Here is a 27,883-nt window from a genome sequence, read left to right as displayed (position 1 = left end):
GGCTGAACTTCCGGCCTCACGACGCAGGCGCGGGCCGCACTTTTCGTTCTCTCCGGCGGTGTTCGTGAGCCCCGCAGCCATGTCTTATCCGGCTGATGATTACGAGTCCGAGGTAAGCGGGCCCTGCGCGTGTACTGGGCTCCGCGACGGAGGCAGCGTTCTCTGAATGCTGGGCCCCGCGGTGAGACGGTGTCCGGGCCTCTCTGCCAGCCTCCACGGGCCGCGACCAGCTGCGGTCTGCCTTCCGGCGTGCGCGGCCCTCACGCTGTTTCCACTGCTTGCGGCTCCTAACCAGCCCGGGTCTCTGCCCGCCCACTTCGCAAGTCCGGTCTCCTCGTCCTCTCGTTTTCCGAGATCGGAGACGGAGGCTGGTTACGGGGTTGTTTCTGTAACTTAGCTCCTGTGGGCTTGGCTCGCTTTTGTCAATCCCCGTTGGTTCCCACAGCCTCTTGTGCTTTGCTTTGCTTTATTGCACGGGTAACGTTGTATTGTTTTTTGCTAATACTACTTTCTCTCACGAGCATGTGAGTTTCTCAAAGGCCGGGACTGTGTTTTATCCACTTTTGAATCTTTAATACTTAGCACATAGGTCCTCGAACGAGCATTTTAGATTCATGAATTGGTGACTGTCCCTATCTCTCTTTCGTTAATAGGCTGCTTATGATCCCTATGCATACCCAGGCGACTATGATATGCACACAGGTGAGACTACGGGCTCGTCTGGCTAGCTGGGTATTTCTAGGGTTTGGCACCTTTTTGAATGTCTCAGAACAGCTCTGACGGGCATCTGTGAAACACTGCTTCTCCATGGTCCAGGTTTGGAGTCAGTTATTAGTTCTCAGAAGGAGGGTGGGATAGAGCCTAATAAATCAGGCCTTTTTCATGGTCCACATCAAAGTCTCAGAAGGGAAGGCTTACTATCCTAGCTGTGGTTTCCTTATTAAACTACTTGCTGAAGAAGAAAATCTTGTGAAAAATTAGTGATTCAAACCAAGCCCAGAAGTTTTTTGGAAGGTTTTGAGGTTTTCTGAAATGTTGTAGTGAGTTGGCTTGGCTTAGCATTTTTTAAGTGCCATGCATTGTTACAGGTATTTTGTGCGAAGTGTTTCGTTCAGTCCTAACGACAAGTACGTAAATTAACGTTGTCTCCATTTTCTCAGATGAGAAAACTGAGCAGAGAAGTTTAGTAACTTGCATTGTTGTATAGGTAGAAAATAGCAGTCATTCATTCAATAAATATTAAGTGCTGGGACACTGGGTGGCTCAGTTGGTTAAGCGTCCAACTCTTGATCTCAGCTCAGGTCTTGATCTCAGGGTCTTGAGTTCAAGCCCCCTCTTGGGCTGTATGCTAGGCGTGGAGCCTACTTAAAAAAATATATAAATAGATATATTTAAAATACACGTGTATAAGGTGTTTCCTGCTTACTTCCCCTTCCCACAGTCTTCCCCTCTCTTCCAGCACACACATAACTGTTTTAGGTGCGAGGGTATACCTGAGTACAAGACAGACAAGGTTCTTGCCCTCATAGGATTTAGGTTCTAGTGGAAGTAACAGATAATAAGCAAACATATAATTGTAAATAGTGGGAAATGTTCTGAAGAAACAGGACAATGGGATTGAGAGTGAGTTGGGGACAATTTTATCTTTGAGTGTTTAAAAGGGAATTGTACCTGATTTTATAGACTCGAGTTTTGTTTGGTGCATGGTCTTGCCCTTTTGTAACATATGTGGGTTTGAAAACACTTGGTAAAGTATTTATTATATCCAACCTCTAGGAGATCCAAAGCAGGATCTGGCTTATGAACGTCAGTATGAACAGCAGACCTATCAGGTGATCCCTGAAGTGATCAAAAACTTCATCCAATATTTCCACAAAACTGTCTCAGACTTGATTGACCAGAAGGTGTATGAGCTGCAGGCCAGTCGTGTATCCAGCGATGTCATTGATCAGAAGGTATATGAGATCCAGGACATCTATGAGAACAGGTACAGAGTGCTGACTGAAATGACCCTCTTTCTGGGTGGGACTGGTTTACTGATAGAGCCCCTAAGTGGGTGGGGGGAGGGCCTGTTTAGTCATTTCTCTGTAGAGAGAGTGCCCAAGGAGTTTCTGTAATTCCTTGTGAGGAGACATGTTATTTTGTTGGACTGTATTCCTAGAACTTGTAGAGGGCCTAAAATAATAACATCATTATCAGTAATCGTAGCAGCAATTAGTATGTCTGACCAGTGTAGATCAGGCAGTGTTCAGAATGCTTTTCCTGTATTTACTTATTACTCTTCATAGTAACCCCATGAAGTAGGTAGTAGTATTTTCTTTATCTTACAGATGAGGGAAACAAAGCATAGAAAGGATAAGTCATAGCTAGTTGAATGCATATGTTGAGTTTTGAACTTGCATAGTCTGACATCAGACCCTAATTTTTTTAAAGATTTTATTTATCTGAGAGAGAAGGAGTGGGGAGAGGGAGAAGCATACTTCCCGCTGAGCAGGGACCTGGGGACCTGGGGTTGGATACAGGGACTCCAGGATCATGACCCGAGCCAAAGGCAGGCACTTAACTGACTGAGCCACCCAGGTGCCCCCAGAGTCTAATTTTTAAGTTACTGTACAAGTTAATGCATACCAGGGTGAGCCAAGCTTTGAGTGGTTGCTTCTGTTTTGAGGGGATTGCCCTTGTGTAATTGCATTAGAGATGAGACAGGTTAGTTAGGGTTGAGATAGAAAAGACTCCCCCAGGGATATAGAATTTAAACCATTCCTGGGAGGGGTGCCTGGCTGGCTCAGTTGGAAGAGCATGTGACTCTTGATCTCAGGGTCATGAGTTTGAGCTCCGTGTTGCGTGTAGTGATTACTTAAAAATAAGTAAATAAACTCAAAATAATAGTTAATTAATTCCTGGGTGGGTGGGTGGACAAAATGAATAACCAAAGGTTTTTTGGATTAATGAGTAGAATTAATCCCAGAACTGTTTTTTTCTTCATCTCCAGGTCTTTCTAGTTGAAGTATGTAGGTTAGTGCTGTCCCATGGAAATAATAACACTAGTCACATGTGTAATTTAATTTTTTTCATCAGCTACGTTTAAAAAATGTAGAAAAGAGGGCGCCTGGGTGGCTTACTTGGTTAAGCGACTGCCTTCGGCTCAGGTCATGATCCTGGAGTCCTGGGATCGAGTCCCACATCGGGCTCCCTGCTGAGCGGGGAGTCTGCTTCTCCCTCTGACCCTCTTCCCTCTCGTGCTCTCTGTCTCTCACTCTCTCTCTCAAATAAATAAATAAAATCTTAAAAAAATAAAAATAAAAAATGAAAAAAATAAATGTAAAAAAGAGGGGTGCCTGGCTGTCTCAATCAGTGGAGTGTGTGACTCTTGATCTCAGGGTTGTGAGTTTGAGCCCCACGTTGGGTGTAGAGATTACTTAAAAACCAAAGGTGAAATTAATTTTCATAACTTATTTCAACATCTAAAATATTAGCACAGATAATCAGTATTAACCTGTTAATGAGTTACCTTTTATTTCACACTAAGTCTTCTAAATCCTACCTTTTGTATTGATACCATATCTCAATTCGTGTATGTTGGAAATACCTGATCTCTATTTAGATTTCGTAGCATTTACAGTAGAAAAAGCAGATTCACATATCCAGGTAATTTAAATTTACTTGAATGTTTTCCAGTAACTAGGTATTGGTTTTTTGGTTAAAATTAACAAAAATTTGAAATTCAGTTCTTTAGTCACAATAATCGTATGTGGCAAATAATTACTATATTGGACGGTACAGGCAGATATAGACTAGTTGAAGCCAAGCATGTGGTATATCTTTCTGTAGGAGAATGTGTGGTGAGAAGAGTGGCTGGTGCCTCGGAAAATACAGTGTTTTTGAGATGCTTTGTGTTTTTTTATATATCTTGAATTGGGGACTTGAGCATGTTTCTATGCTAAACTGAAAGATCTGGAGAAGAGGAGAGGTGGGGCTTAAGGAGAGTGGGAGAAAGTTGAAGTTGCTCCTCAGGGGATCAGGGCTGTGAGGCATCTTGGGCAGCCATGTTTAGGTTGGATGCCATGGGTCTGTTGTGGCATCAGACTGCAACAAACAGACTGATTTTCTTCCAAGTTTGGATAATAGGGGGAGGAGGCACAGTGCTCTGGGAAAGTAGGGAAAATATTGCTAAGGGGGGGAAGGATGGGAGTGTCTAAAAAGTAGTTACCAGATCAGGGAACAGCAAGCTGTTATGTATGAGTAGAGTTCATGATACAGAGGCAGGAAATGATCCTGAAGAGCACGGTGGTTGCATAACTGATAAAAAGGAGAGTGTTCACCATATTAAAAGTTGAGGTGTGGTGTTGGGTTGAGGAAGGTTGTAAACTTGGAGGGCTCTGGCCTTGACTTTCTTTTTTTTTTTTTGTTACATAAATTAACCCATTTATTATAGGCTAGTAATGTTTCAAATGGTGAAGCTTCTACTGGTCTTTCAACTCCTTCAGTCTTCTGATAGCCGACTTTACTGTGATAGCAGAAGTGGTGTTGTAGGTCCAAGCGCCACCAGCGACGGTTTTCATGCAGGAGCCACAATGCCAGATCCCCACAGCTCGTCTTTTCATCTTTGTTTTGCCACAGAAGGAGCAAGTGTACTTGGCGTGCTGGCTTATTTCAATCTTCTTCACCATTTTCCTGAGGGAGGCACCATAACGGGTCCCGTATTTACCCATGATTCCGACCTTCTTGGTGCGTTTAGCCATGTCGCCGCAAACTAGGTCTGAGCCCAGAGAGGACCCTGACTTTGTTTCTGTGACATCTTCCTCTTTATGAGCCTGGGTCCTTATCCGTAAAATGTGTGGGTTGCCTCTTTTCTGGTGCTTCCTGTTTTGGGATTCTAGAATTTTTCTGCTTGGTTTTCAGCTGGACCAAGTTGACTGAAAGATTCTTCAAGAATACACCTTGGCCTGAGGCTGAAGCCATTGCTCCACAGGTTGGCAACGGTAGGTGTGCGTTCTTTGTGTTCTGTATGCTGGATGGGATTCTGTGACTGAGGGGTCATGAGGAAGCCCAGAATAGTATGTCTCTTTTGCTCAGTGTTTTGTTTCCCCAGGGCTTGGTACATAGTAGACCCTTAGTAAAGAACTTGTCGAGTGAAGGCAGAATAAACAAAGAGGGGACAGAGACATCTCACATGTGATGAAGCTGAAATTGAGATCTTTGTCCTGACTTGTTTCCATTTCCCCCTATGATTTGGGGGGTCATTACATTCACTTGGGAATGGGCTGTCTGGCTTCCTCCCATCTTTCACTTTATGATGGTGTTTGTTATATATGGTGTAAAATAGGAAGATCCAGCTTCATGCTTTTGCATGTACATATCTAGTTGTCCCAGACCAGTTTTTGAAAAGACTATTCTTTTTCCACTGGATTGTCTTGGCACCTTTGTTGAAATTGGTTATCAAGTAAATGTAAGAATTTATGTTTGGACTCTCAATTTAACTCCATTGATATGTGTCTGTCCTGATGCCTGTGCCACACTGTCTGGATTATTGTAGCTTTGTGGTAAGTTTTGAAACTGGGAAGTGTTAAGTCCTCCAACTGTGTTCTTCTTTTTCAAAATTGTTTTTGGTTTTTCTGAGTCCCTTGGATTTCCATATGAATTTTAGGATCAGTTTGTCAGTTTCCACAAAGAAGTTAGTTGGGATTTTGATAGCGATTGTATTGAATCTGAAGATAAATTAGGGGAATATTGCCATCATATTAAGCCCTCTAATTTATGGACATGTGATGTCTTCCTATTTATTTAGGTGTTTATATTAGTGACATTTTATAGTTTTCAGTGTACAAGTCTTGTACTTCTTTGATATAGCTAACATTTTTTGAACACTTTATTTTTAGTATTATTGGTACACAAGTTTGGAACTCATTTTGTAGGAGGTGTTATTTTCTGTGTTGCTCAGACCTTATGCTCTGTTTAATATGTTGCCTATAAAGAATGTAATATTGTGTGTGTTAACAGTAGCAATCTCGAAATACAGTTGACCCTCCAACAGCATGGGTTTGAACTGGGTGAGGCCACTGTACACATGGATTTTTTTTGATATGGTCCTCCTTATGATGTTAACATTTTCTTCTCTTTAGGTTACTTACATATTGTATACCAGGGTAATACAGTATATAATATGTATAACATACAAAATATGTGTTGACTGTTTATGTTATTGGTAAGGCTCCTGGTCAGCAGTAGGCTGCTAAAGTTAGCAGTTAAATATTTGGGGACTCAAAAGGAGTATGTGGGTTTTTGACTGTGCGGGGCGGGGGAGGGTCTGGGGCCCTAACCCCCACATTGTTCAAGGGTCAACTGTGTATAATTTTAAACAGGTAAGTAATCACAGGGCTTAATAGTGTAAAAGGAGATTTGATGTAAGAATCCTCCTCCCACTTCCCTCCTCAAGTCTTCAGTTTCTCTAGAGCCATCTAGTGTTAACACTTTCTTTTTCATCCTTTCCGTTACAGCCTTTGCATACGTAAGCAAATAGGAATGACTTGTTTGTTTCTTTTTTACATAGACCAAATGCCATTTTCTTCCCTTTTTTAAAGTTTATTATGTTTTTGGAGAGTATTCTGCATCTCCAGGATTCCCAAGACCACCCCCAGGTTTGATGATTGGCTAGGACTCCGGTTACAGCTGTAGCCAGAACTACATAGCAAAGTCAGTAAAGGGAAAGGGCACACAGAGTGGAATCCAGAGGGAACCAGGTGCATGTATGTTATCAGCAGTCCTTTCCTGTGGAATCACTTGGGATGTGCTTAATTCCTTGAGCAAAGAATTGTGGCATGTGTGAAAAGTTGTCTGTCAGAGAAGCCTGTAACACATTCAGTGTCCAAGGATTTTATTGGGTGCTTGTCTTGTGGGCACATCCTCTGCCTAGCATGTACCAAAATTCCAGGCTCCCAGAAGGAAGGCAGGAGTTCAGCATAAACCATAGTGTTGCACAGTTTAGGCTGAGCAGATCGCCCTTGTCGGGGTACTGGGGACCTTCCTGAAATCCAGGTTCCCAGATGCCAGCCAAGGAACAACTTTACTAGCCAAAGGATAGAAGTCTCACACCTAGTTTGTTAATTCTTTTCTGTACAGCGTCTGTACCCAAAGAACTTTTTTTCCTTCTTTCTTTTTAGTGGTTGTATCATGTTAATAGGATAAATTCTTTAGAATTTCTAAGTCGAAAATACCCATGTATTTGCAATTTTGATAATGTGACATTGCCCTTTTTGGAGCTATTACTATGTATTTATGTGTTGGTTTGCTAAGCAACTGGATGGCAAAAATCTAAGTGGCTAAGGGAAATGGGTCTGAATGAGATTAAGATGAGGTTGAAAGATAAAACGAGGGGCGCCTGGGTGGCTTAGTCGTTAAGCGTCTGCTTTTGGCTTAGGTCATGATCCCAGGGTCCTGGGATCAAGCCCCACACTGGGCTCCCTGCTCAGCGGGAAGCCTGCTTCTCCCTCTCCCACTCCCCTTGCTTGTGTTCCCTCTCGCTATGTTTCTGTCTGTCAAATAAATAAAATCTTAAAAAAAATGTTTAAAAAAAAAGAAAGATAAAATGAGAGATGAATTTTCCTGTTGCATATATTCTTGGGGTGTATTAGAATTTAGATTTCATTTTGTGTCTTAAATCATGTTTATCCCTCTATTCCCTTCAAAAGGCTAAAACTGCCTGAAGACCCTAGTTGTCTTGTGGATTACTAAAGCAGCTCTTTGCCATCTCTTTCAGATGCCGTCTTCCTAATTTTGTACAAAGAATTATACTACAGGCACATATATGCCAAAGTCAGCGTGAGTATCTAACTGTTGTTGGTTCTATGCCATTTTTGCCTTTGGAACACAATCATTAGTTTCTATTGGTTCAGTGTCCAAGAGTGGTTGGCATGTGTTTTGAGTGTTAAGAAACGACAGAGGGAATGATTGAATCCAACAAGCTGGGTGTCTGTCCCAGACAAACTGTAGCATGGCATAACTTGTCTGTCCTTTTCAATTTCTCCATCCCCACGGTTCCTGACTTGGCACTCATCACATTGATTGGGTTGCAGGATGCCATCCTAATGGTGTGTTCCCAAACACTTTCTATTGCCTCAGTTTGTGATGCCCTTGCTTTTTACCTTCAGTGCATGACTGTGGGCCTTCTGCTCTCTGAAACACACATGAAACTGTCGCTGTGTGCCGGGCATAATGCTAGGGACTTGGCAGGCATCTATACTCTAATCCTTACAGTAGTCCTGCGAGGCAGGCCCACTGAGGTGCAAAGAGGTTGCTTTTTCTCAAATTCATGCAACGAGTAGGTGGCAAAACTCCTTGAACCCAGGCCTGGCTTATTGTGATGCCAGTGTTCTTTCCACTATACTCTCCCAGCTTTGGGCACTTGTTTGATTCTTCTCTCATTTCTGAATTTTAGAATGCGTAAATCTCTTAAAATAACTGTACTATTTATATACACCATGACTGAAAATCTCTATCTTTAGCCCCTGTCTATCCAAATCCATACTTTATATCCAGCTGCCTATTCCACATCTCCACTTGGCTGTCTGATAGTCATCTCAAATTTGACTGTTTTGTTTTAAGATTTTATTTTGGGGTGCCTGGGTAGCTCAGTCGGTTAAGCATCTGCCTTTGGCTCAGGTCTTGGTCCTGGGGTCCTGGGATTGAACCCATGTCAGACTCCCTGCTTGTCAGGAAGTCTGCTTCTCCCTCTTCCCCTCCCTACCTTGTGCTCTCTCACTTGTATGTACTCTCTCAAATAAATAAAGTTTTTGTTTTTTTTTTGAGATTTTATGTATTTGACAGAGACCGTGAGAGAGGGAATACAAGCAGGGGGAGTGGGAGAGGGAGAAGCAGGCTTCCCGCAGAGCAGGGAGCCCCCTGTGGGGCTCGATTTCAGGACCCTGGGATCATGACCTGAGCCGAAGGCAGACACTTAATGACTGAGCTACCCAGGTGCCCCTAAATAAAGTCTTTAAAAAGGTTTTATTTATTTGAGAGAGAGAGTACTAGCAGGGGGAGGGGCGGAGGGACAGGCACACTCCCCAGTGAGCAGGGAGCCTGACGAGGGTCTCGATCCCAGGGCCCGGAGATTATGACCTGAGTCGAAGGCAGATGCTTAACTGACTGAGCCACCCAGGCACATCATACCAAGTTTAACATACCCCAAACGGAAGTCTTATTTTCCCTCTAAGCTTGTTCTTCTCATGTCAACCAACTCAATAAATAATACCACCATTCACCCAAGTGACTTAGAATAAAAACCTTGGTGGTAGTGTTCTTGAATTTCTCTCACTTCCAGCCTTGTAGCAAATCCTGTTCAACTCTATCTTCAGCATACTTCTTGAAACCACCCACTTCTCACCTCCATCACTGCTGCTACCCTGGTTCGAGATGTTATGTCATCTCTTGCCTGAACCATGTAGCTGCTTCTGGTATCAGTTTCCACTTTTCACTTGAGTTTATTCTCAGCCTAGTAACCTGCATGATCCCTTTGAAACATAGTCTTATCAAGTCATGCCCTCCCTCACAATGCTACCATGACTCCTCATCACACTTAGAATAAAATCCCAGGTCTTAGTCATAGTCCTGCTTGATCTGGTGCCTGACTCCCTTGCCGGTCTCATTTCTTACAACTTTCCCTCCTTTCTTGGGCTCCTGGCCATACTCTGGCCCTGCAGAGCACACATCACTGGCTGACACTAGTATTTGTTTACTTGGCTTTTGTTTGCTATTTGCACTAGAGGTTAAGACTCTACCAGGCATGGACTTCATCTTGTCACTGTTATAATCTGGTGCCTAATCCTTGATGGTGACAGGTTAATTGTTGGAGCTTGTATGTGCACGTGTAAGTGAAGGAACCTGGCACCATGATCTCTCCGTAGAGTGTTTCCACCTTCTCGCAGTCAACTTTCATCTCTCTGAAGACCACCTGACCTGGCTAGAGCTCCTGCCTTGCCACAGGAGCCACCGTCAGTGGTAGCTGGAGGAGTTCCTGTTGTCAAAGTAATGCAGGGGGCCATGTTTTTCTGGCATCCCAGTGAGATCTCTGACTACCTCATCTGATAGAAAGTAAAGGTTCCCTCCTACCATTGCTACTGTGGCTCAGGTACTTTGTGGGCTAGGTTGAGAATCTAGCTAGTCTGTATAACATTGCTTCTTTGGGAAGACCATGGCATCAGAACCCATAGTACAGTTGGTTTTTACCACCTCTAATCTTCCCTTTGGTCCGTAATGAAGATTCAGCAGAAGTTTATTGACTGTATAATCTCTTTGTTAGGTACTAAAGTACTTTCATATATATGACCCGTTTTAAACCCGGTGTGGGGGGTGGGGAGAGTTCATTGAAAGAGCGTTTATTATATTGGGCTCTTTAACTATATAGTCTGATGTTACAGAGAGATTGAATACTGTGTCAGAAGCTCACAGTAAGCGCTGGGGCTAAAATTCCAGGGCTGTGTTCTTTCTAGCTCATCACAGATAGTATCATGTTGTTCCCCAGCTCAGAAATCTTCAGTGGTTTTCATTTGCCAGCAACATCAAGTCTAGATTGGGGGGTCAACAGCCTTCTGTGTAAAGGGCCAGATAGTTTTTTGGATTTGAGGCCATAGTGGTCTCTTGAATCTCTTCAACTCTGCCTTTGTAGCAGCCATAGACAGTGAGCGTATATGGCTATGTTCCAGTTGAGCTTTTTATTTGCAAGAAACAGGTGATGGTGGATTTGCTGATCTCCCTGGCCTAGAGTCCTCTTTGGCACTGGAAGACCTCTGCATCCCTAGCCTGTTGTAGTCTAGTCCAGCATAGTAGTGGTATCTGCGCTTACTCACCATCCTTCGGGCACCGTGATTTTACTTCTTTGCTTTTGTTAGTACTTCTGTCTTTCTGCTTCACCAGATCTGCATGCATGTTCTCAAATGGTCGGTTGAGGTTGTTTGCCATATATCCTAATAATCGTTGTGGTCAGATATTCAGTGCCCTTTTGAACTGCTCTAGTACCGCTGTCTTCCCTCTGACTTGAGTGCTCTTTGCATACTAAGAAGGCGAGATCAGGCCTTGGTTCTCATGTGTGTTCAGCTGTCACGGCAGACCGTGAGTAAAACACATTTAAATTAAATATCTGTCCTGATGTCTCTGTTCTCTTTACAGGGAGGGCCTTCCTTGGAGCAGAGGTTTGAATCCTACTACAACTACTGCAATCTCTTCAACTACATTCTTAGTGAGTTTGAGGTTTGGCCAGGGTGTGAGGCTACGATGAGGCCTAGTGTTAGCCTCCAGCTCTTTTTAGCAGGATTTTAATATGGGAGTGGGAAGGAGGGATGTCGCATGATTCATAGTTCTTCTAAGAGAAAAATTACAAAATGCATTCTATAGGTTTACTAAGTGAGCATCGTCATTGCTTTGCCTCTGACTTTTCTGTGATCTCCTGTACAGATGCTGATGGTCCTGCTCCCCTTGAACTACCCAACCAGTGGCTCTGGGATATCATTGATGAGTTCATCTATCAGGTATCTGGCCAGCCTTGGTCTAATTTGAAATAACTAGTCCAACAAAGGAGCAGCTGTTATCATTGTTTGCGTTGTTAAAAACATGCTTGGGATAAAAATGTCCCATCACTGTGGGAACTCTCCCACTCTGGTGGTCTTTGATGTCATGGTTTTCTGAAGAGCCAGGCCTAAGAGCTCTGGATAACTTGGAAGGCAGCAGAGTTGAGCTGACTTTCACTAAGCTGTTACCTGATCTTGAGAGTTGATCTGGTTAGAAAAATAACGGCGTCATAAACTTTGGAATCAGTTATTCTGTTTTTAAGTCTATATTCTATTTCTGAAGAATAAATCTGAGGGACGGCTGGGTTCTTGGTTGAGTGACCAACTCTTGATTTTGGCTCAGGTCTTTATTTCGGGGTCCTGGGATCGAGCCCCGTGTCTGCTCCACGCTCAGAGCAGAGTCTGTGCACCTGAGCTCTCTCTCTCTTAAATAAATAAAATCTTAAAAAAAAAAACCCAGAACAATTGAATTTGGGAAAATACTTGTTTTCCATGAGTTTATGGGGATGGTATAACTCTCACTGGGTATTTCAGGAGAAATGAGTTTTTTTGTTTTTTTTTTAAAGATTTTATTTATTTATTTGAGAGAGAGAATGAGATAGAGCATGAGAGCGGGGAGGGTCAGAGGGAGAAGCAGACTCCCTGCTGAGCAGGGAGCCCGATATGGGACTCGATCCCGGGACTCCAGGATCATGACCTGAGCCGAAGGCAGTCGCTTAACCAACTGAGCCACTCAGGTGCCCCAGGAGAAATGAGTTTCTTTTTTTTTTTTTTAAAGATTTTATTTATTTATTTGAGAGAGAGAATGAGAGATAGAGAGCACGAGAGGGAAGAGGGTCAGAGGGAGAAGCAGACTCCCTGCCGAGCAGGGAGCCCGATGCGGGACTCGATCCCGGGACTCCAGGATCATGACCTGAGCCGAAGGCAGTCGCTTAACCAACTGAGCTACCCAGGCGCCCGAGAAATGAGTTTCTTAATAAAGCTGTTATTTGAGCTGCACAGACCAAAGAGACTTACACAGTGCTGGCAGATTGCAATTGGTATGCTGAAAAAGCCCCCCCTAAGGTTCATTGAGAGAGAGGCTTATGAGGCCTCGGTGCCTTTGCACAGAGAAGGCCACAAACCACACTGGCCTTGTTTGCCTTTTCTGGCTCCTTGGTTTGTGTCAGCCCCTTTGGCATAATTTTAGAAGGTTGGCAGTCCTGTTGACTAATAGCAAGTCAAAGGAGGATCATCTGTGCTAAGGTTCTTCATCCTTCTTAAGATTATCATAATCCCTTGGGTTTAGCTGGTGTTCTCTTAAGGGGCTTAAAGTGCTCTCACTCTAACAAAGACTGGCCCACAAGAGCCAGGTGTGACTCCTCCCGGCCAGGTAGATGTCACATGGGGTAAGTGGCTTTTCCCTGCCACTCCGCTTTCATTTATTTTTATCGGTACAGGTAATGTGTGAATGTGTCATTACTGTTTAAAAACGTTGTGTTTTTTGGGCGCCTGTGTGGCTCAGTTGGTTGGGCGACTGCCTTCGGCTCAGGTCATGATCCTGGAGTCCCGGGATCGAGTCCCACATCGGGCTCTCTGCTCGGCGGGGAGTCTGCTTCTCCCTCTGATCCTCCCCCCTCTCATGTGCTCTCTCTATCTCATTCTCTCTCTCAAATAAATAAATAAATAAAATATTTTTAAAAAAAAGTGTTTTCCAAACTGCAGGTAAAGTTTATTTTTATCTTTATTGTTTTTAAGATTATTTTCTTAGAGAGAGTGAGCACCACAAATGTGCCCGAACATCTGGGGAGAGAGGCATAGGGAGAGGGAGAAGCAGACTCCCCGCTGAGCAGGGGCCCTGATGTGGGGCTTGATCCCAGGACCCTGGGATCATGACCTGACCCGAAGGCAGACGCCCAACCCGCTGAGCCACCCAGGTGGCCCCAAACTGCAGATAAAGTTTAAAGTGTCTTCCTTGCCTTTGCGGAGGCATCGGTTATTGTCTGGAAAGATAGGCATTGCATTCATGCTTCTCGGGCATTTGTATAAACGTACGTATAAAATACACCATTTAAAAATGGTATAATATTATATTGTGTAATTTGCTGTGATATAGAACATTTAACATGTCCATGTAGAGATGGCTTTATATTTTTTTCTGCCGTGTACATGATATGGATATACCACCGTTTTTGTGATGAACCTGTGGGTGTTCAGTTTCCACTATTATAAACAGTAAGTCCATGAATATTCCTGTAAGTGTTACACATAGGTCTGTCTGTAGAGATCACCAGAGGTAGAATTGTTGGTTGAAGAATTTTTGCTTTTTACGTTTTTTTGGTTTGTTTTTGAGAGACTGAGACAAGTGTCTGCGGGAGGAGGGGGGCAGGGGCAGAGGGAGAGAGAATCCCAAGCATGTTCCACACCTAGCGCAGAACCGACACTGGGCTTGATCTGACAACCCTGAGATTGTGACCTGAGCTGAAATCAGGAGTCAGATGTTTGAGCCACCCAGGTGCCCTGCTTTTTAAATTTTTTTAAAATCAGCTTTATAGAGTCAAAATTTGCATACAGTGAAATACTGATTTTAAGTGTGCTGTTGATGAGATTTAACAAATGTGTATACACCACCACAGTCAAGATACAGAATACTTCAATCACTTTGGACTTCAATAAATAGTAATACCTTATCCTCTCCAAGGGCTGTATCAAATTACATTGCTACCCGCAGTATTTGAGAGTTTTTCTCTGCTATGGATGTAACTGGCCTAATTTTTGTTTGATGGGAAAGAAATGGCAATCTCATTTTAATTTGCATTTCTCTGATATGTGAAGAGATTAGGTATTTTCCCTGTTAATTAACCAGTTTTGGTTTTCTTTGAAGTGATCCTCAGTATCCTTTGTCCATTTTTCTGTCAGATTATCTTGTTCTTACTGAATTATGAGAATTCCTTCTATATTCTGGATACTCTTCTGTTTATTATAAATCTGGAAACTTTTTTCTGCGTTCTTAGAGGAAGGTGCTAATTTGGAGTTAATTTGAAGAGCATTTTTGGGTCAGGTCATCTAGGACCTTGATTCTAGGTCACTGTTTTCCAAACCTGATGTGCACCAGAATCAACCAAGGAGCTTTTAAAAACTGGTTGAGGGGCGCCTGGGTGGCTCAGTCGGTTAAGCGGCTGCCTTCGGCTCAGGTCATGATCCCGGGGTTCTGAGATGGAGTGCCACATCGGGCTCCTTGCTTGGCGGGAAGCCTGCTTCTCTCTCTCCCTCTGCCCCTCCCCCTGCTCATGCTCACTCTCTCTCTGTCAAATAAATAAATAAAATCTCTAAAAAAAAAAAACAACAACAAAAGACTGGTTGAGTGCGTGGGTCTCTTGTGCTGTTCTCTGGGTGACTGAAGGAGCCAGCCCATTGCTGGTCCCAGATAGAACCACTGCCTTAAGCAATACCTGTGGTGTGGGCCCTAGATGTGCCTTCCACTTGGTGAGGCTCTGTGGTTGGTACAGAGGTAACTCAGACTGGGTTCCTGTCCCTGGTGAACGGATGGTCAGCTCCAGTAGGCAAGACTCAAAACATACAGACACCTAACCCTGTCTCCACCATGTCATCATTCGTAATACTGACTTGGGCATGGCACAGCCTAAGAGAAAAAGATCTGTTACAAGCCACCTGGTTCTGACAGCCAGATTGACTGCATTGTGAAGCCCAGAGACATTAAATGACTCTAGGCTGTGGTTGACTCCAAATCGAATGTTTTTTCACAAACTACCTTTCATCTTAGAGATTTTTACTTAGCTGTGGAAGAAGTGACATACTCAGTAATGAACACAATTCAGTGTAATCAAAGATGGCTTTGCAAGAACAAGTAGCGTACAGAACAATTTAGCATGAGATGCGGTGCCGTGGCCCCCACCTCGGACCCCGGGCACTGTCCCCCCATATCAGCATCGTGTGCCACTCCTGCCTCTCTCCCTTCTTCCCAACAGTTTCAGTCATTCAGTCAGTACCGCTGCAAGACTGCCAAGAAGTCAGAGGAGGAGATCGATTTCCTTCGCTCCAATCCCAAAATCTGGAATGTTCACAGTGTCCTCAATGTTCTTCACTCCCTGGTAGACAAGTCTAACATTAACCGGCAGCTGGAGGTGTATACAAGCGGAGGTGAGTGCTGCTTGCCATCTGTTCAGGGGAAGAGCGGTCGCGGGGAGCGCGGGGGAGCCACGGTGCCTTAGGTAAAGGGCTGCTTGTCTTTGGTATTGGCTGTGAACAGCAGCCAGGGGCTGGTGCTGAGGGCTGTCGGGCTTGGCTGTCTGTTGGCCAGCACACTGAACCAGCCGGCACTCACGAGGTCTGATTTGCAGACACTTCTGTATCTCCAGGGCTGTAGGTAAGCGCTTCTCACACTTTTTGGTGTCAGGACCGCTTTACAGTCTTTAAAGACTGAGAATCACAGAGTTTATCCATATAAATTTTTTTTCCTGTGAGAAGAGTGCCATTTTTGCAAATCTCCTTAGTTCCTGGCATAGTAAGAGAGCTGGATTTTCATTCTGCCCCTGCCTTTAGTCTGTTAGAATTACAATATGCAGTTTGGGTTGAAGTATATGAGGAAGACTTGGCCTCACCCAGACATGGAGTTGGGAAAGGGAGGAGTATCTTAACAGCCTTTTCAGGTAGTTCTGATGTTCTTTGCTACTGCATCCAAACTTGACAGTGGGGGTTTCATACTGGTAAATTGCAGTGAGGAATCCGAAAACTCAGCAATGAACTTTTACTTGGTTATGTTAAGGTTTATTGGTTTATCCTGCAGCTTGAATGGATCTTTTTACTCCTGCACAATTTTGTAAAATACTGGTTCATTGAGTTATAAAGATTTTCTAAGTGTTGACATATTTTATTATACAACCTAAAAAACCCACTTTCGTCATCATCCTCATCAGATAAATCTTTATTTGGAAGCTGTTGGGCATGTCATAGTGGCAGATACACGTTTTTAAAACTAGAATTTGCCTAAAAGCTCACATTTTCATTGGCAGTGAGCACTGTCCGTTGTTTTTATTGAAGTGTAACAGGCTCACTTCATTCATTTTTGAGAAAATGTCTGCTAAATACCCAAATCTAAGTAACTGTAATTTGTGTGTCAATCATTCAAGTAAAAATGGTGTTTTCTGAAAAAGTGGCTGGTTCTTTTACCACTTATAGTGGGAAAGAACACAGTAATTACTGATAGACTTTGCTGCCACTGCCTGGTTTATGCTAAATTGTCATGGTTTTACCCACCATTGTTTCTGCACCATCAGTGCAAATGGCATTTCAGTGAGAAAGACAAATAGCATCTTCGTGTTATTAGGAAAGTAGCTTTGACCTTATGAACTTCCTGAAAGTAGTGGCCTCGATGAGTAACTGCTCCTGATAAAGGCGGCCATTTCGATAATCTCAGGTGTCTTGGAACCAACCAAACAAACAAACAAAAACCTGGCCCTCCACCCCTGCAACTCTTCTTGGTAAATTCAAGATGAGTATAAGGCCAAGGACACCTGGCTGGTCAGTCGGTATAGAGTATGTGACTCTTGATCTTGGGATCATGAGTTCGAGCCTCACGTTGGGTGTAGATTACCTTTAAAAAGAAAAAAAAAAAAGATGAAGTTCAGGCATGTTGCTTCTGGGTATTCCTTTGAAGGCAGTTATTCCCTGTTGCAGGAAGCTTTAGAGTCCAGTAGTAGGTGAAGAGTCGACTGAGTGACACTCAAGGCTTAGGTTTACCTTCTTTCACCTGCCCCTGCTGAAATGGTCACAGTGTCTGTTTCTCTCAGGTGATCCCGAGAGTGTGGCTGGCGAGTATGGACGGCACTCCCTTTACAAGATGCTTGGGTATTTCAGCCTGGTGGGGCTTCTGCGTCTGCACTCCCTATTGGGGGATTACTACCAGGCCATCAAGGTGCTGGAGAATATCGAACTGAATAAGAAGGTGATTACCTGTTTCCCCCTGCCCTCCTACCCAGAGCCAAAGTCTGCTTTCAGAGACTCTGATCTATAAGGACAAATTTCAGGGATCAAAAAGAGGATTGTTCCCCAGGCCAGTTGAAAATTGAGACGTGGGGGAAGCACTGTAGTGAACATCTGCACGTAGACAAGGTGCTTTCTCTTTGTTGCTTAGTAACACTCAAAATGTTCAGTCTTTGATTCTACTTTCAGAACAATGATAATGGCAGATTTTTACTATTCAAATTTCATTAGTTAAGGAATTAGTAAGAGACTTAGTTCTAAGATGGTATAGACAATGACGATGAGCTGTGGTGGTTTTTCTTAGCCACAGAAAAATTGGTACTTTTTTGTTTGTGTCTTTGTCTTTCAGTCTTTCTTGTTTATCTGTCTTTATTGGGTTTATCTGGAAAAGCAAGGAATAGAAAGCAAGGAAGAATACACACCTGAGGTGTGGAGGGATTTGGAGCTGAAAGAAATGTTAGGGTCACCCGATCCAGTCCTTTTCTGTTACATCTAACAATATGGACATCTCAGGTCGTATAACTTAATCAGTAAATGGTATGGTCTGCACTCAGAGCCTCTAACTCTGGAGCCAGGGCTTCCCTGGGTAGTTCAGGGCCTCTGTAAGGGGCTTCCACCTCAGCTGACACTGGGCCCTGCCAGCTTCCAGACTTTCTCTGGGATGAATTGGTTTTGGGACTCATGGGTGCTTCTACCTCCCTGCACAGAGCATGTATTCTCGGGTGCCTGAGTGCCAGGTCACCACATACTACTACGTCGGTTTTGCATATTTGATGATGCGTCGCTACCAGGATGCCATTCGGGTCTTTGCCAACATCCTCCTCTACATCCAGAGGACCAAGAGCATGTTCCAGAGGACCACCTACAAGTATGAGATGGTAAGGAAGCTTCTGACCAGCTTGACCCATTGGCACCTATCCCAACAGTTTTTGGTAAATGCTATCTAAAATTTTGTTTTTTGTATGTCTTTTCAATAGGATGATTTCTTAATGGCTGGCCTACTCTTAAGTTTCTTTTGTTGTGCCTATTATTTCAGATCATTAACTCCTTGATGATAAGGACAGTATCTTTTGTTTTACTTTTGTCCCCCAGCATTTATTCAGCAACAGTTTGCTGAGTGTTCACTGGGCTCTGGGTATTTAAAAAGGAGTTAGATGTAGGTACCATCCTCAAGCAGTTTGCCATGCCTCGAGGAGGGAGGGTCCGAGACGTGCATAGAATTGGGAGGTTTCTTTTCTTTTCTTTTTTTTTTTAAAGATTTTATTTATTTGACAGAGATATTAAGAGCAGGAACACAAGCAGGGGGAGTGGGAGAGGGAGAAGCAGGCTTCCCGCCGAGCAGGCACCCCGACACAGGGCTCAATCCCAGGACCCTGGGGTCATGACCTGAGCCAAAGGCAGACGCTTAACGACTGAGCCACACAGGCGCCCCAAATTGGGAGGTTTCTAGGCAGAGCAAAAGTGTTGAGACTCGGAAGTATGGTGATGTAGCAGCACAATGAACAGTTTTGTTGGAGGGCTGTAGAGTAGTCAAATTGGGATGTTAGGTTCTGGGGTAACCTTCACTACCTAGCTGAAGTATTTAATTTTTATAGGCATTACGGTGCCATCAAAATTTCTGGATGACTCAGTCATAATAGTGTGGGAGGATTAATCTGCTGGTGAAGGATGGGATGGACCAGGGAGAATGAGAAGGAGGCCCCAGTGAAGAATCCAGGAGCCAGCTGAGGAGGCCCCAGAAGTGGGCTGGAAGTTCAATAGAGCTAGAGGGCGGATTGGAAGAGACTTCGGGAAAGTTAACTGAGCAGTGCAAGACCAGGGAGAAATCAGAGGTCTGTGCGGTGTGTACTTGGGAGGGTGGTGGGGCCACGTTGGCAGTGGTGACCTCAGAAAGTCCATCTCATTTGATCCTGCACCAATTTGTCTCACACGCCCAGATTAACAAGCAGAATGAGCAGATGCACGCGCTGCTGGCCATCGCCCTCACCATGTACCCCATGCGAATTGATGAAAGCATTCACCTGCAGCTGCGGGAGAAATACGGGGACAAGATGCTCCGCATGCAAAAGGGTGATCCACAGGTCTATGAGGAACTTTTTAGCTACTCTTGCCCCAAATTCCTGTCACCTGTGGTCCCCAACTATGACAACGTGCACCCCAACTACCACAAGGAGCCCTTCCTGCAGCAGCTGAAGGTGTTTTCCGATGAAGTGCAGCAGCAGGCCCAGCTCTCTACCATCCGCAGCTTCCTCAAGCTCTACACCACCATGCCTGTGGCCAAGCTGGCTGGCTTCCTGGACCTTACAGAGCAGGAGTTCCGGATCCAGCTCCTTGTCTTCAAGCACAAAATGAAGAACCTGGTGTGGACCAGTGGCATCTCTGCCCTCGATGGCGAATTTCAGTCGGCCTCTGAGGTTGACTTCTACATTGATAAGGTATGGCTGCCTTCCAGCCTAGGCCTCTGGGGCCCTCTCTCTCCATCTGTTCAGCAATCAGTGTTTACTAAGTGCCCACTCTTCTGAGCATTTGGGGCTTAGCAGTGAACAAAATCAGCAAAGGTTTCTGTCTTCACACTGACATTCTAATGTAAAAAATAGATAATAAACGTTATAATGAAGCAGACCATGTAGTAGGTGTCAATGTAAAATGAACAAACCTTTTAAAATTTAAAGAAAAGGGCGCCTGGGTGGCTCAGTCAGTTAAGCATCTGCCTTCGGTTTGGGTTATGATCTCAGAGTCCTAGGATCAAGCCCCACATTGGGCTCCCTGCTCAGTGGGGAGTGTGCACCTCTCTCCCTCTGCCCTCCTTTCCCGCTCATGCTTGCTCGCTCTCAAATAAAATCTTTAAAAAATTTTTTTAAAGATTTATTTATTTCATTTTTGAGAGAGAGAGAACGAGCTGGGGGAGGGGCAGAGGGAGAAGCCGACTCCCAGCCCGATGTGGGACTCGACCCCAGGACCTGGGATCGTGACCCGAGCCGAAGGCAGACTCTTCACCGACTGAGGCACCCAGGCACCCCAACTTTTTTTTTTTTGAAGGAAAAAAAGTTTCATTCTAGTCCAAGTTAAGATAGCTGCCTGGGATACACAGTCTTCACAAAGAGGAGAGTGCTCCAGGGAAGGAATAGTTGGTGCAAGAGTTATATGTGGTTTTGTTTTTGTTTTCGTTCTTGTTTTACATAGAGTTACAAGTTGTGATGACTTTCCAGAAAGGCTGTAAAACTAGAATCTTACGGGAATCAGCAAGGTTTTTTCTTATCTTTATGTTTGGAATGTTCCTTTTTGGTGGGTTTTTGTTTTTTTTTTTAACGAAGCAGATGTACAGTGTGTACTTGGGGCAGGAATAGAGCCCATGTTTTGAGGTTTTGCCAAGTCATTTTGACCTTGGGTAAATGTTTTACCAGGAGCAGGGCCTACAAACATGAAAGTTTCCTTTATTTTATTGCAGGTTAGAAATTGCCAAGTACCGCACAGTTAAGGGTAGTGGTGGCGGAAGGCAGAGGTTGCAGTATTACATAAGGTGCTCAGGGTAGCCTTTGTCGAGGAAGTGAAATTGCAGCTAAGACTTGAAGGAGGTGAAGAAATGCGCCAAACAACATATCTGAGGGAGCAACATTCCAAGTATCAGGAGTGGTAAGGGCAAAGGCCCTGGGACAGGAGTGGACCCAGTATGTTTGAGGGACAGCTTCATTGTGGCTGCAGTGACCTGGGAGAAGAGGCTGTGGCAGAAGAGAAGATCAGAGAAGAAAGCGGGAAGGTGTGGTTAGACTTTTAGAAGTAGTTTAGCGAGTGGGAGCCATTGTCCTGACTTGTCCCACCCTAGATTAGTGCTGTCTGGTTTTGAACTTCATGTAATGGACTGACACAGCATGTGCTCTTTTTTGTGTGTGTCTGGCTTCTCTTCCTCAGTGTTAGATTTGAGAGCATTGCCATAGTCCGTTGGTGCTTACTGTTCTGCGCTTGGCCCCCTGCTGCTGCAGGAGTTGGCTGCGATTTTCCCATTCTAACAAGAATGGACTTTTGAGTGGTTTTGGTTATAACAGAAAGTGTACATGGTTTTAGAAAGTGGCTGTTGGGTCACTGAAGGTTTTTTTTTAAGTGATTCATTTATATCTGCTTGTGAATGCAGAGTTATTTCTGGAAGGAGGCACAAGCAACATCCTAGGCTCCTCTCAGGAGGAGAGGCAGGTTGAGGGACAGTGTTAGTTTTCACTGTTGGATTTTAAGTTCAAGTTAACATTTTAATGTTCTAATGAGGTTTTTAAAAGAACTAAGTTCTGTTTTCCTAGGTGAGTTTTTTTCAGACTTAAAATATGCTAGACTCCTAGAATTGTTCTTTCCATGAAGTAAGACCTTCCCCTCTTTGTTAACCTGTGTGCGTACACTCAAAAGTAAAGAAGATGTACTACTCAGACATATGTGGAACCCCGATATGGACTTACAATAGTCTGCTAAAATGAGTAGACTGGTGTCTTTCATCTTTTCTAGAATATTTCTAGCTAATATCTCTTATTGACTCTGCTCTGTTTTCCTTCTGGAGTTCTTACTTGATATATGTTAGACCTCATTCTGTCTTCCGTGTCGCTTAAACCCTTCTTCCATCTTTTTTTGTCTCTGTTCTGGATAATTTTCTTTTGATTGATTATCCTTTTTAATCTCTTCAGCTCTGTTTTTGCTTTCTCTAATCTTTTAAAAATTCATGATGAAATGTTTCCTTAATGTGCTTGGTTATTTTTTTATTTATTTTTTTTACTACATACAGTTCATTGTCCTTAAAACTTGGTGGGCATTTTTTGAAGTGTGGGATGAACATCCATTCTTCTAGAAGGGATTTGCTTTTGCTTCTTCAAAGTGCGTGGGAACAAGCCCAGGCTACAGATTGTCAGAAGAATCACCTTGTATTTTTTTTTTAAGATTTTTTTTTTAAATTTATTTATTTGAGAGAGAGAGAGCGAGCGTGCATGAGAGGGAAGAGAGTCAGAGGGAGAAGCAGACTCCCCTCTGAGCAGGGAGCCCGATGTGGGACTCGATCCCAGGACTCCAGGATCATGACCTGAGCCGAAGGCAGTCGCTCAATCAACTGAGCCACCCAGGCGCCCTCACCTTGTATTTATAATGTCCCGGGAATGGGTCTCTTCCCTCTTTTATGTTCCTCCCCCAACTTGGTGAGCATTGCTTGGTGTCTGGAGTGGGATGGCTGCCTAGTCCTGGTCTGCCTTTAGCTTGAGGGTGTAGCCCTGTAGGGACCCAGCAGTGCACAGAGGGTCTTCTGTAAGACTGGCCCTGGCCTTGGTTTGTCCCTCTGCTCAAGCCTTCTGGGATTGATGAGCAAATGCCCTCCGTGCAGAGCAGCCGTCTTTGTTTTGCTTAGAATGGTTTACTTTCTCTTAAGTAGCTCTTTATTGTCAGCTCTTCGATGCTGTGAGGAGATTTTTAAAAATTATTTATTCTGTATTTTTAGTTGCTTTGAGAAAGTGTTGGTCTAAACATACTATTTTTTTTTTTTGGCAGTTTTTTAAAGGTGTAACTTGTATAGCTAAACTTCCATTTTAAAGGATACGATTCTGTGGTTATTAATATATTCACACTGTGACACAACCGCTCCCACTGATTCCACATTCCCACGACTCCCTGCTCATTAGCGGTCATGCCCAAGTGCCCTCTCCCCCAGTCCTTGGCAAACCAGTGATCTGCTTTCTGTCTCTCTGGGTTTGTCTATTTTTGATATTTGCTATGATAAAATACGTGGCCTTTTCGAGTTTGACTTCTTTCATTGAGCACGTTTTCAGGCCTCGTCCAGGTTGTGGCGCATATCAGTACTTTATTCCTTTTTATGGCCAGGAAATACTCCAGTGTATGGATACACCACTTTGTTTATCCACTCATTAGTTGATGGACAGTTGAGTTTTCACCTTTTGACTCTTGTGGATAACACCGCTATGAATTTTTATGTACAAGTTTTTGTGTGAACATATTCTCTTGGGTGTATACCTACTTGGGGAATTGCTGGGTCAGTTTGGGTAGTTTGATTTGAAAGCTTATCTTGCTAAACCAAACCCCCGCATTTAGAGTTTATGGCTTTTGGAAGACTTGATGTTTGGCAGAACTTAGCTATCTCTGACATGAACGGTCTCACCGAAAGTAGGAACATGTCAATAGGGAAGTTTTCCAGTGTTGTTTTATTCATGCTTTTAAAAGTCAAAACTGTCCCTTGTAGTATCACATCAACTACCTAAAGTCCTAAAGTTTTTGGATTTATTCTCAGTGCTTAACATACATTCTTTGGCAGTATGGATAATCTGCTCCATTCCCCTGTCATCACTTTGTAACCCCGCTGAACTAGTCCCAGTTATCTGGATGGTCTTTAACAAAACACTTCTGGGGCGCCTGGGTGGCTCAGTTGTTAAGCGTCTGCTTTCGGCTCAGGTCATGGTCCCAGGGTCCTGGGATCGAGCCCTGCATCGGGCTCCCTGCTCGGCAGGAAGCCTGCTTCTCCCTCTCCCACTCCCCCTGCTTGTGCTCCCTTTCTCACTGTGTCTCTCTGTCAAATAAATAAATAAAATCTTAAACAAAACAAAACAAAAAACCCACTTCTCCTGGGATGCCTGGTGGGCGCAGTTGGTAAACATGCAATTCTTGATCCTCAGGGTCATGAGTTCAGGCTCCACCTTGTGTAAAGCTTTACTTCAAAATAAATAAATAAAATACTTCTCCCAAGAATTAACAATTTAGTTATTACAAATAAAATTTTATGAGATTATATTCACATATAATTAAATACTAATAATATTTAAAAGTCCGCATGTGAAAAAGTATTGGTTTTTTTTTTAAGATTTTATTTATTCATTTGAGAGAAAGAGAGCACAAGCAGGGGCAGCAGCAGGAGAGGGAGAGGGAGAAGCAGGCTTCCTGCTGAGCCGGGGGCCCGACGTGGTGCTCGATCCTGGGACCCTGGGATCATGGCCTGAGCCGAAGGCAGACGTTTAACGACTGAGCCACCCAGGTGCCCCATGAAACTGTTTTTGATTGCATGTTTTTTTTTTTTTTTTTTATTCCTCTTACTGGTTCACGTTTGTCTTTGGCAAAGTGCTGCTTTCTGGGTGGTGGTGGTGGTGGTTGTTGTTTTGGTAAAGATTTTATTTTTATGTAACTCAGGATCCGAGATCAAGAGTTGCATGCTCTGCTGACTGAGCCAGCCAGGCGTCCCTGCTTTCTTTCTGGCTTTTCTTTTTTCATCCTTGATTTAAAAAAATCCAGTCAGGGGCGCCTGGGTGGCTCAGTCGTTAAGCGTCTGCCTTCGGTTCAGATCATGATCCCAGGGTCCTGGGATCGAGCCCCGCATCGGGCTCCCTGCTCGACGGGAAGCCTGCTTCTCCCTCTCCCACTCCCTGCTGCTTGTGTTCCCTCTCTCGCTGTGTCTCTGTCAAATAAATAAAATATTAAAAAAAAAATCCAGTCAAAGAGATTCAGAGAGTTCTTGGGCCTCAACCTAGATTATGCAGGAATTTACAAGTAAAATTGTGTTCAACCACATTTGAGCTAAAAAACAAAATTTAGAATCTGGACTCATTTGCATCCTTACACTCCTAAACAGTATATGAGAATAAAATGCTGTCTTAAATGTTTTTATTGCTGAAAGATTTGTGTTCATTATAAAAGACTTGAAAATAAAAATAGGGGCACCTCGGTGGCTCAGTAGGTTAAGCACTTGCCTTCAGGTCATGATCTCCAGGTACTGGGATTAAGCCCCAAATTGGACTCCCTGCTGGGGCTGGCAGTCTGTTTGTCCCTCCCCCTGCCAAATAAATAAAATAAATGGGTTAACAAGAAAATAAAAATCAAGTATCTGGAAAGAAAGAGCTGCTATCAACTGGTATTGTTCATGGGTTTCCCCAGTGGGCCCCCCCACCCGCCCCCGTTTGCTTTTGAAAAGCACTGTAGGGGTTTATGTAGCACTTAGCAGCATGGTTACTTGCAAGTCTTAAGTGGCTGTACCTCACTGCTCATCTCTGACTCTGCTTTGCTTTTCCCATAGGACATGATCCACATCGCAGACACCAAGGTTGCCAGGCGCTATGGGGATTTCTTTATCCGGCAGATTCACAAATTTGAGGAGGTGAGAAGTCAGAGTGGTGTGTGGGTTGGAGACAGAGGTTAGGAACTACTGGGGAGTTTTGAAATTTTTTATTTTTCACTTCAGGAAAGCCTCGAGTTGGCCCTTTAAAAAGTTTCTGAGAGAGACTGGCTGGCTGCTTGGGGTTTGGGGAGTGGGGCTGGGCCTGTAGCATTTGCTGTGTCAGCCTTCTCTAGAGCATCTCTTTCCAAGATCTCTCTCTGCGGGTGGCCAGCCCTCCTCTCCCTCCCTGGTATTTCCTAATATGGGTGGATTCCCTGCCTGCTCTTACCCATCCCTCCCCATTTGGCAGTTATTCTCCGACTTAGACAGGTCTGGCCAGTTCTTGCAGGCAGAGGACGGAAAACTGTGTTTTGACAGACTTGGTGCATTTCACGTGTTGCTCTAGGAGAGGTCTTGTGGGTCAGGCCAAACACTACGAGGTTGCAGGGTGTGTGCATGCAGGTCTCCCTGTGGCCATAGCTGGAGCCACTTCATCCTGGTGTTCTGAGTTCTCCAGCAGAGGTCACTGCTATGCTCTGGTCCAGCCACGAGGCTCCTTCTGCAGGAATAATGCAGCCCTGGCAAGTTTAGCCTCTCTGAGCCTCATGTCTTATTAAATGGACAGAGCAGGGACGCCTGGGTGGCTCAGTTGGTTGAGCGGCTGCCTTTGGCTCAGGTCATGATCCCAGGGTCCTGGGATCGAGTCCCATATCGGGCTTCTTGCTCAGCGGGGAGCCTGCTTCTCCCTCTGCCTCCCTCTCCCCCTGCTTGTGTTGTCTCTCTCTCTCTCTGACAAATAAATAAAATCTTTAAAAAAATAAGTAAATAAAATAAATTTAAAAAAATGGACAGAGCGGGCGCCTGGGTGGCTCAGTTGGTTAAGCGACTGCCTTCGGCTCAGGTCATGATCCTGGAGTCTCGGAATCGAGTCCCGCATCGGGCTCCCTGCTCAGCAGGGAGTCTGCTTCTCCCTCTGACCCTCTTCCCTCTCGTGCTCTCTATCTCTCATTCTCTCTCTCAAATAAATAAATAAAATCTTTAAAAAAAAAAAATGGACAGAGCAGTGTAGGGTGTGTGTGTGTGTAGGTGTGTGTGTAGGTGTGTGTGTGTAGGGCTGGTAGAAGAACAGTCTGCGTGAATTGTGTAGGGCCATAGGAGTGTCAGGAGTGGAGCACCTAACTGGGGCTCTATGCACACAAGGTGGACACCCTTTATGCACACAAGGTGGACACCCGTGCCTGCATCAGAGACACCCCTCCCTGACTTCAGAGGGGCGGCCCAGGGGTCTGTCCTCGTGATCGTGCACACTGGAGGAAAAGGGTTGGTGAAATCTCCATGTTTAATTTTGCTTTTCTTTTTCTTCTAGCTCAACCGAACCCTGAAGAAGATGGGACAGAGACCCTGAGTACATTCACACTCTCGTTAGGAACTTACTTTGAGGTCTTTGTAGGTGGGGCATATTTTTGTCACCGTGAAGCCTTTACCTAGATCAGCCATCAGCCATTCAGCTGAATTGAAGTTTATTTGAATTAAGGACTGAAATGCTTTATATAGGTCTCAGTAAAAGATCTTTGGAGCCAGATTTGTCATCTCATCATTGTTGGGGGGAATCTGTGGTCGAGGGCGACAATATGTGATTTCCTGTGACACTTTTCTGCTGATGCGTCAGTTATTGGTGTTTCAGTTGAATTTGCAGTTCGCAGGACATTCTCACATTCAGTGTCTTATTTGCACCTCACAAGAATCCTGTGAGCATTAAGTGACCTGCTATGATATGCATGCACATTAGCAGAGTTGCTGGGTCTTAGGCAGACACTTGAACACCTCCTGCGGCCATGAACCGAGCTGAGAGGAAGCCAGGTATGCTGCTGACACCTCACAGCGCAGGCTTAGCAGTCGTAGCCCCACTTCGCTGATGAGGAATCGCACTCGGGTTGTAAAGTGACTGCTCAAGGCTGTGCATTCTTTTTTTTTTTTTTTTTTAAGATTTTATTTATTTGTCAGAACAAGGGAGAGAGGGAGATAGTTCTAAAAAAGCCAAGACTCGGCTCCCAGCGACTACTTTTTTCTGCTATCTTCTGCTGCCCATGTCTTTGATGCCTCACACTGAAAACCGTGACTTAGGTTGGCGTGCAGCCTCTCCCACCCTCAGTGAGTTTGATAATAGCTGCTTGTCAACACCTTCACGGCCAGTCACAACTGAGTTGTGTGCTTTTCACTCTCT

General features: G+C 44.2%; 2 protein-coding genes across 3 annotated transcripts; one reads left to right on the top strand and one right to left on the bottom strand.

The window, feature by feature from the left end:
- Positions 1-27,241, top strand: EIF3L (eukaryotic translation initiation factor 3 subunit L). Of its 2 annotated transcripts, XM_027593708.1 has the most exons (13): positions 1-112; positions 654-702; positions 1,777-1,987; positions 4,903-4,982; positions 7,757-7,818; positions 11,164-11,233; positions 11,449-11,522; positions 15,530-15,701; positions 17,351-17,505; positions 18,251-18,421; positions 19,481-19,978; positions 25,579-25,659; positions 27,026-27,241. In XM_027593708.1, exons 1-13 carry the CDS (start codon positions 80-82, stop codon positions 27,062-27,064), a joined length of 1,695 nt encoding a protein of 564 aa, XP_027449509.1. In that variant the 5' UTR covers positions 1-79; the 3' UTR covers positions 27,065-27,241. The 2 variants fall into 2 exon arrangements, with proteins under 2 accessions (XP_027449509.1, XP_027449510.1); XM_027593709.1 differs by lacking the exons at positions 1-112; positions 654-702; positions 4,903-4,982 and having other exon boundaries at positions 1,909-1,987.
- LOC113922020 (60S ribosomal protein L37a-like) lies at positions 4,395-4,760 on the bottom strand. Its single transcript, XM_027593710.2, has one exon. The coding sequence runs from the start codon at positions 4,740-4,742 to the stop codon at positions 4,464-4,466; it is 279 nt and encodes a 92-aa protein (XP_027449511.2). The 5' UTR covers positions 4,743-4,760; the 3' UTR covers positions 4,395-4,463.
- Positions 27,242-27,883: the final 642 nt, after the last annotated feature.

The sequence above is a fragment of the Zalophus californianus genome, chromosome 9 (assembly GCF_009762305.2).
Source record: "Zalophus californianus isolate mZalCal1 chromosome 9, mZalCal1.pri.v2, whole genome shotgun sequence".
In the NCBI taxonomy this organism is placed as follows: Eukaryota; Metazoa; Chordata; class Mammalia; order Carnivora; family Otariidae; genus Zalophus; species Zalophus californianus.
This window is presented reverse-complemented; position numbering and strand designations above follow the sequence as displayed.

What these genes read in the sequence shown, in the direction of transcription:
- EIF3L (XM_027593708.1), top strand. Translation starts at nt 80, where the DNA reads ATGTCTTATCCGGCTGATGATTACGAGTCCGAG. An exon ending in CAGGACATCTATGAGAACAG is followed by an intron (nt 1,988 to 4,902) that starts GTACAGAGTGCT and finishes CTTGGTTTTCAG; the next exon opens with CTGGACCAAGTTGACTGAAA. An exon ending in CCACCTACAAGTATGAGATG is followed by an intron (nt 18,422 to 19,480) that starts GTAAGGAAGCTT and finishes TCACACGCCCAG; the next exon opens with ATTAACAAGCAGAATGAGCA.
- LOC113922020 (XM_027593710.2), bottom strand. Translation starts at nt 4,742, where the DNA reads ATGGCTAAACGCACCAAGAAGGTCGGAATCATGGGTAAATACGGGACC.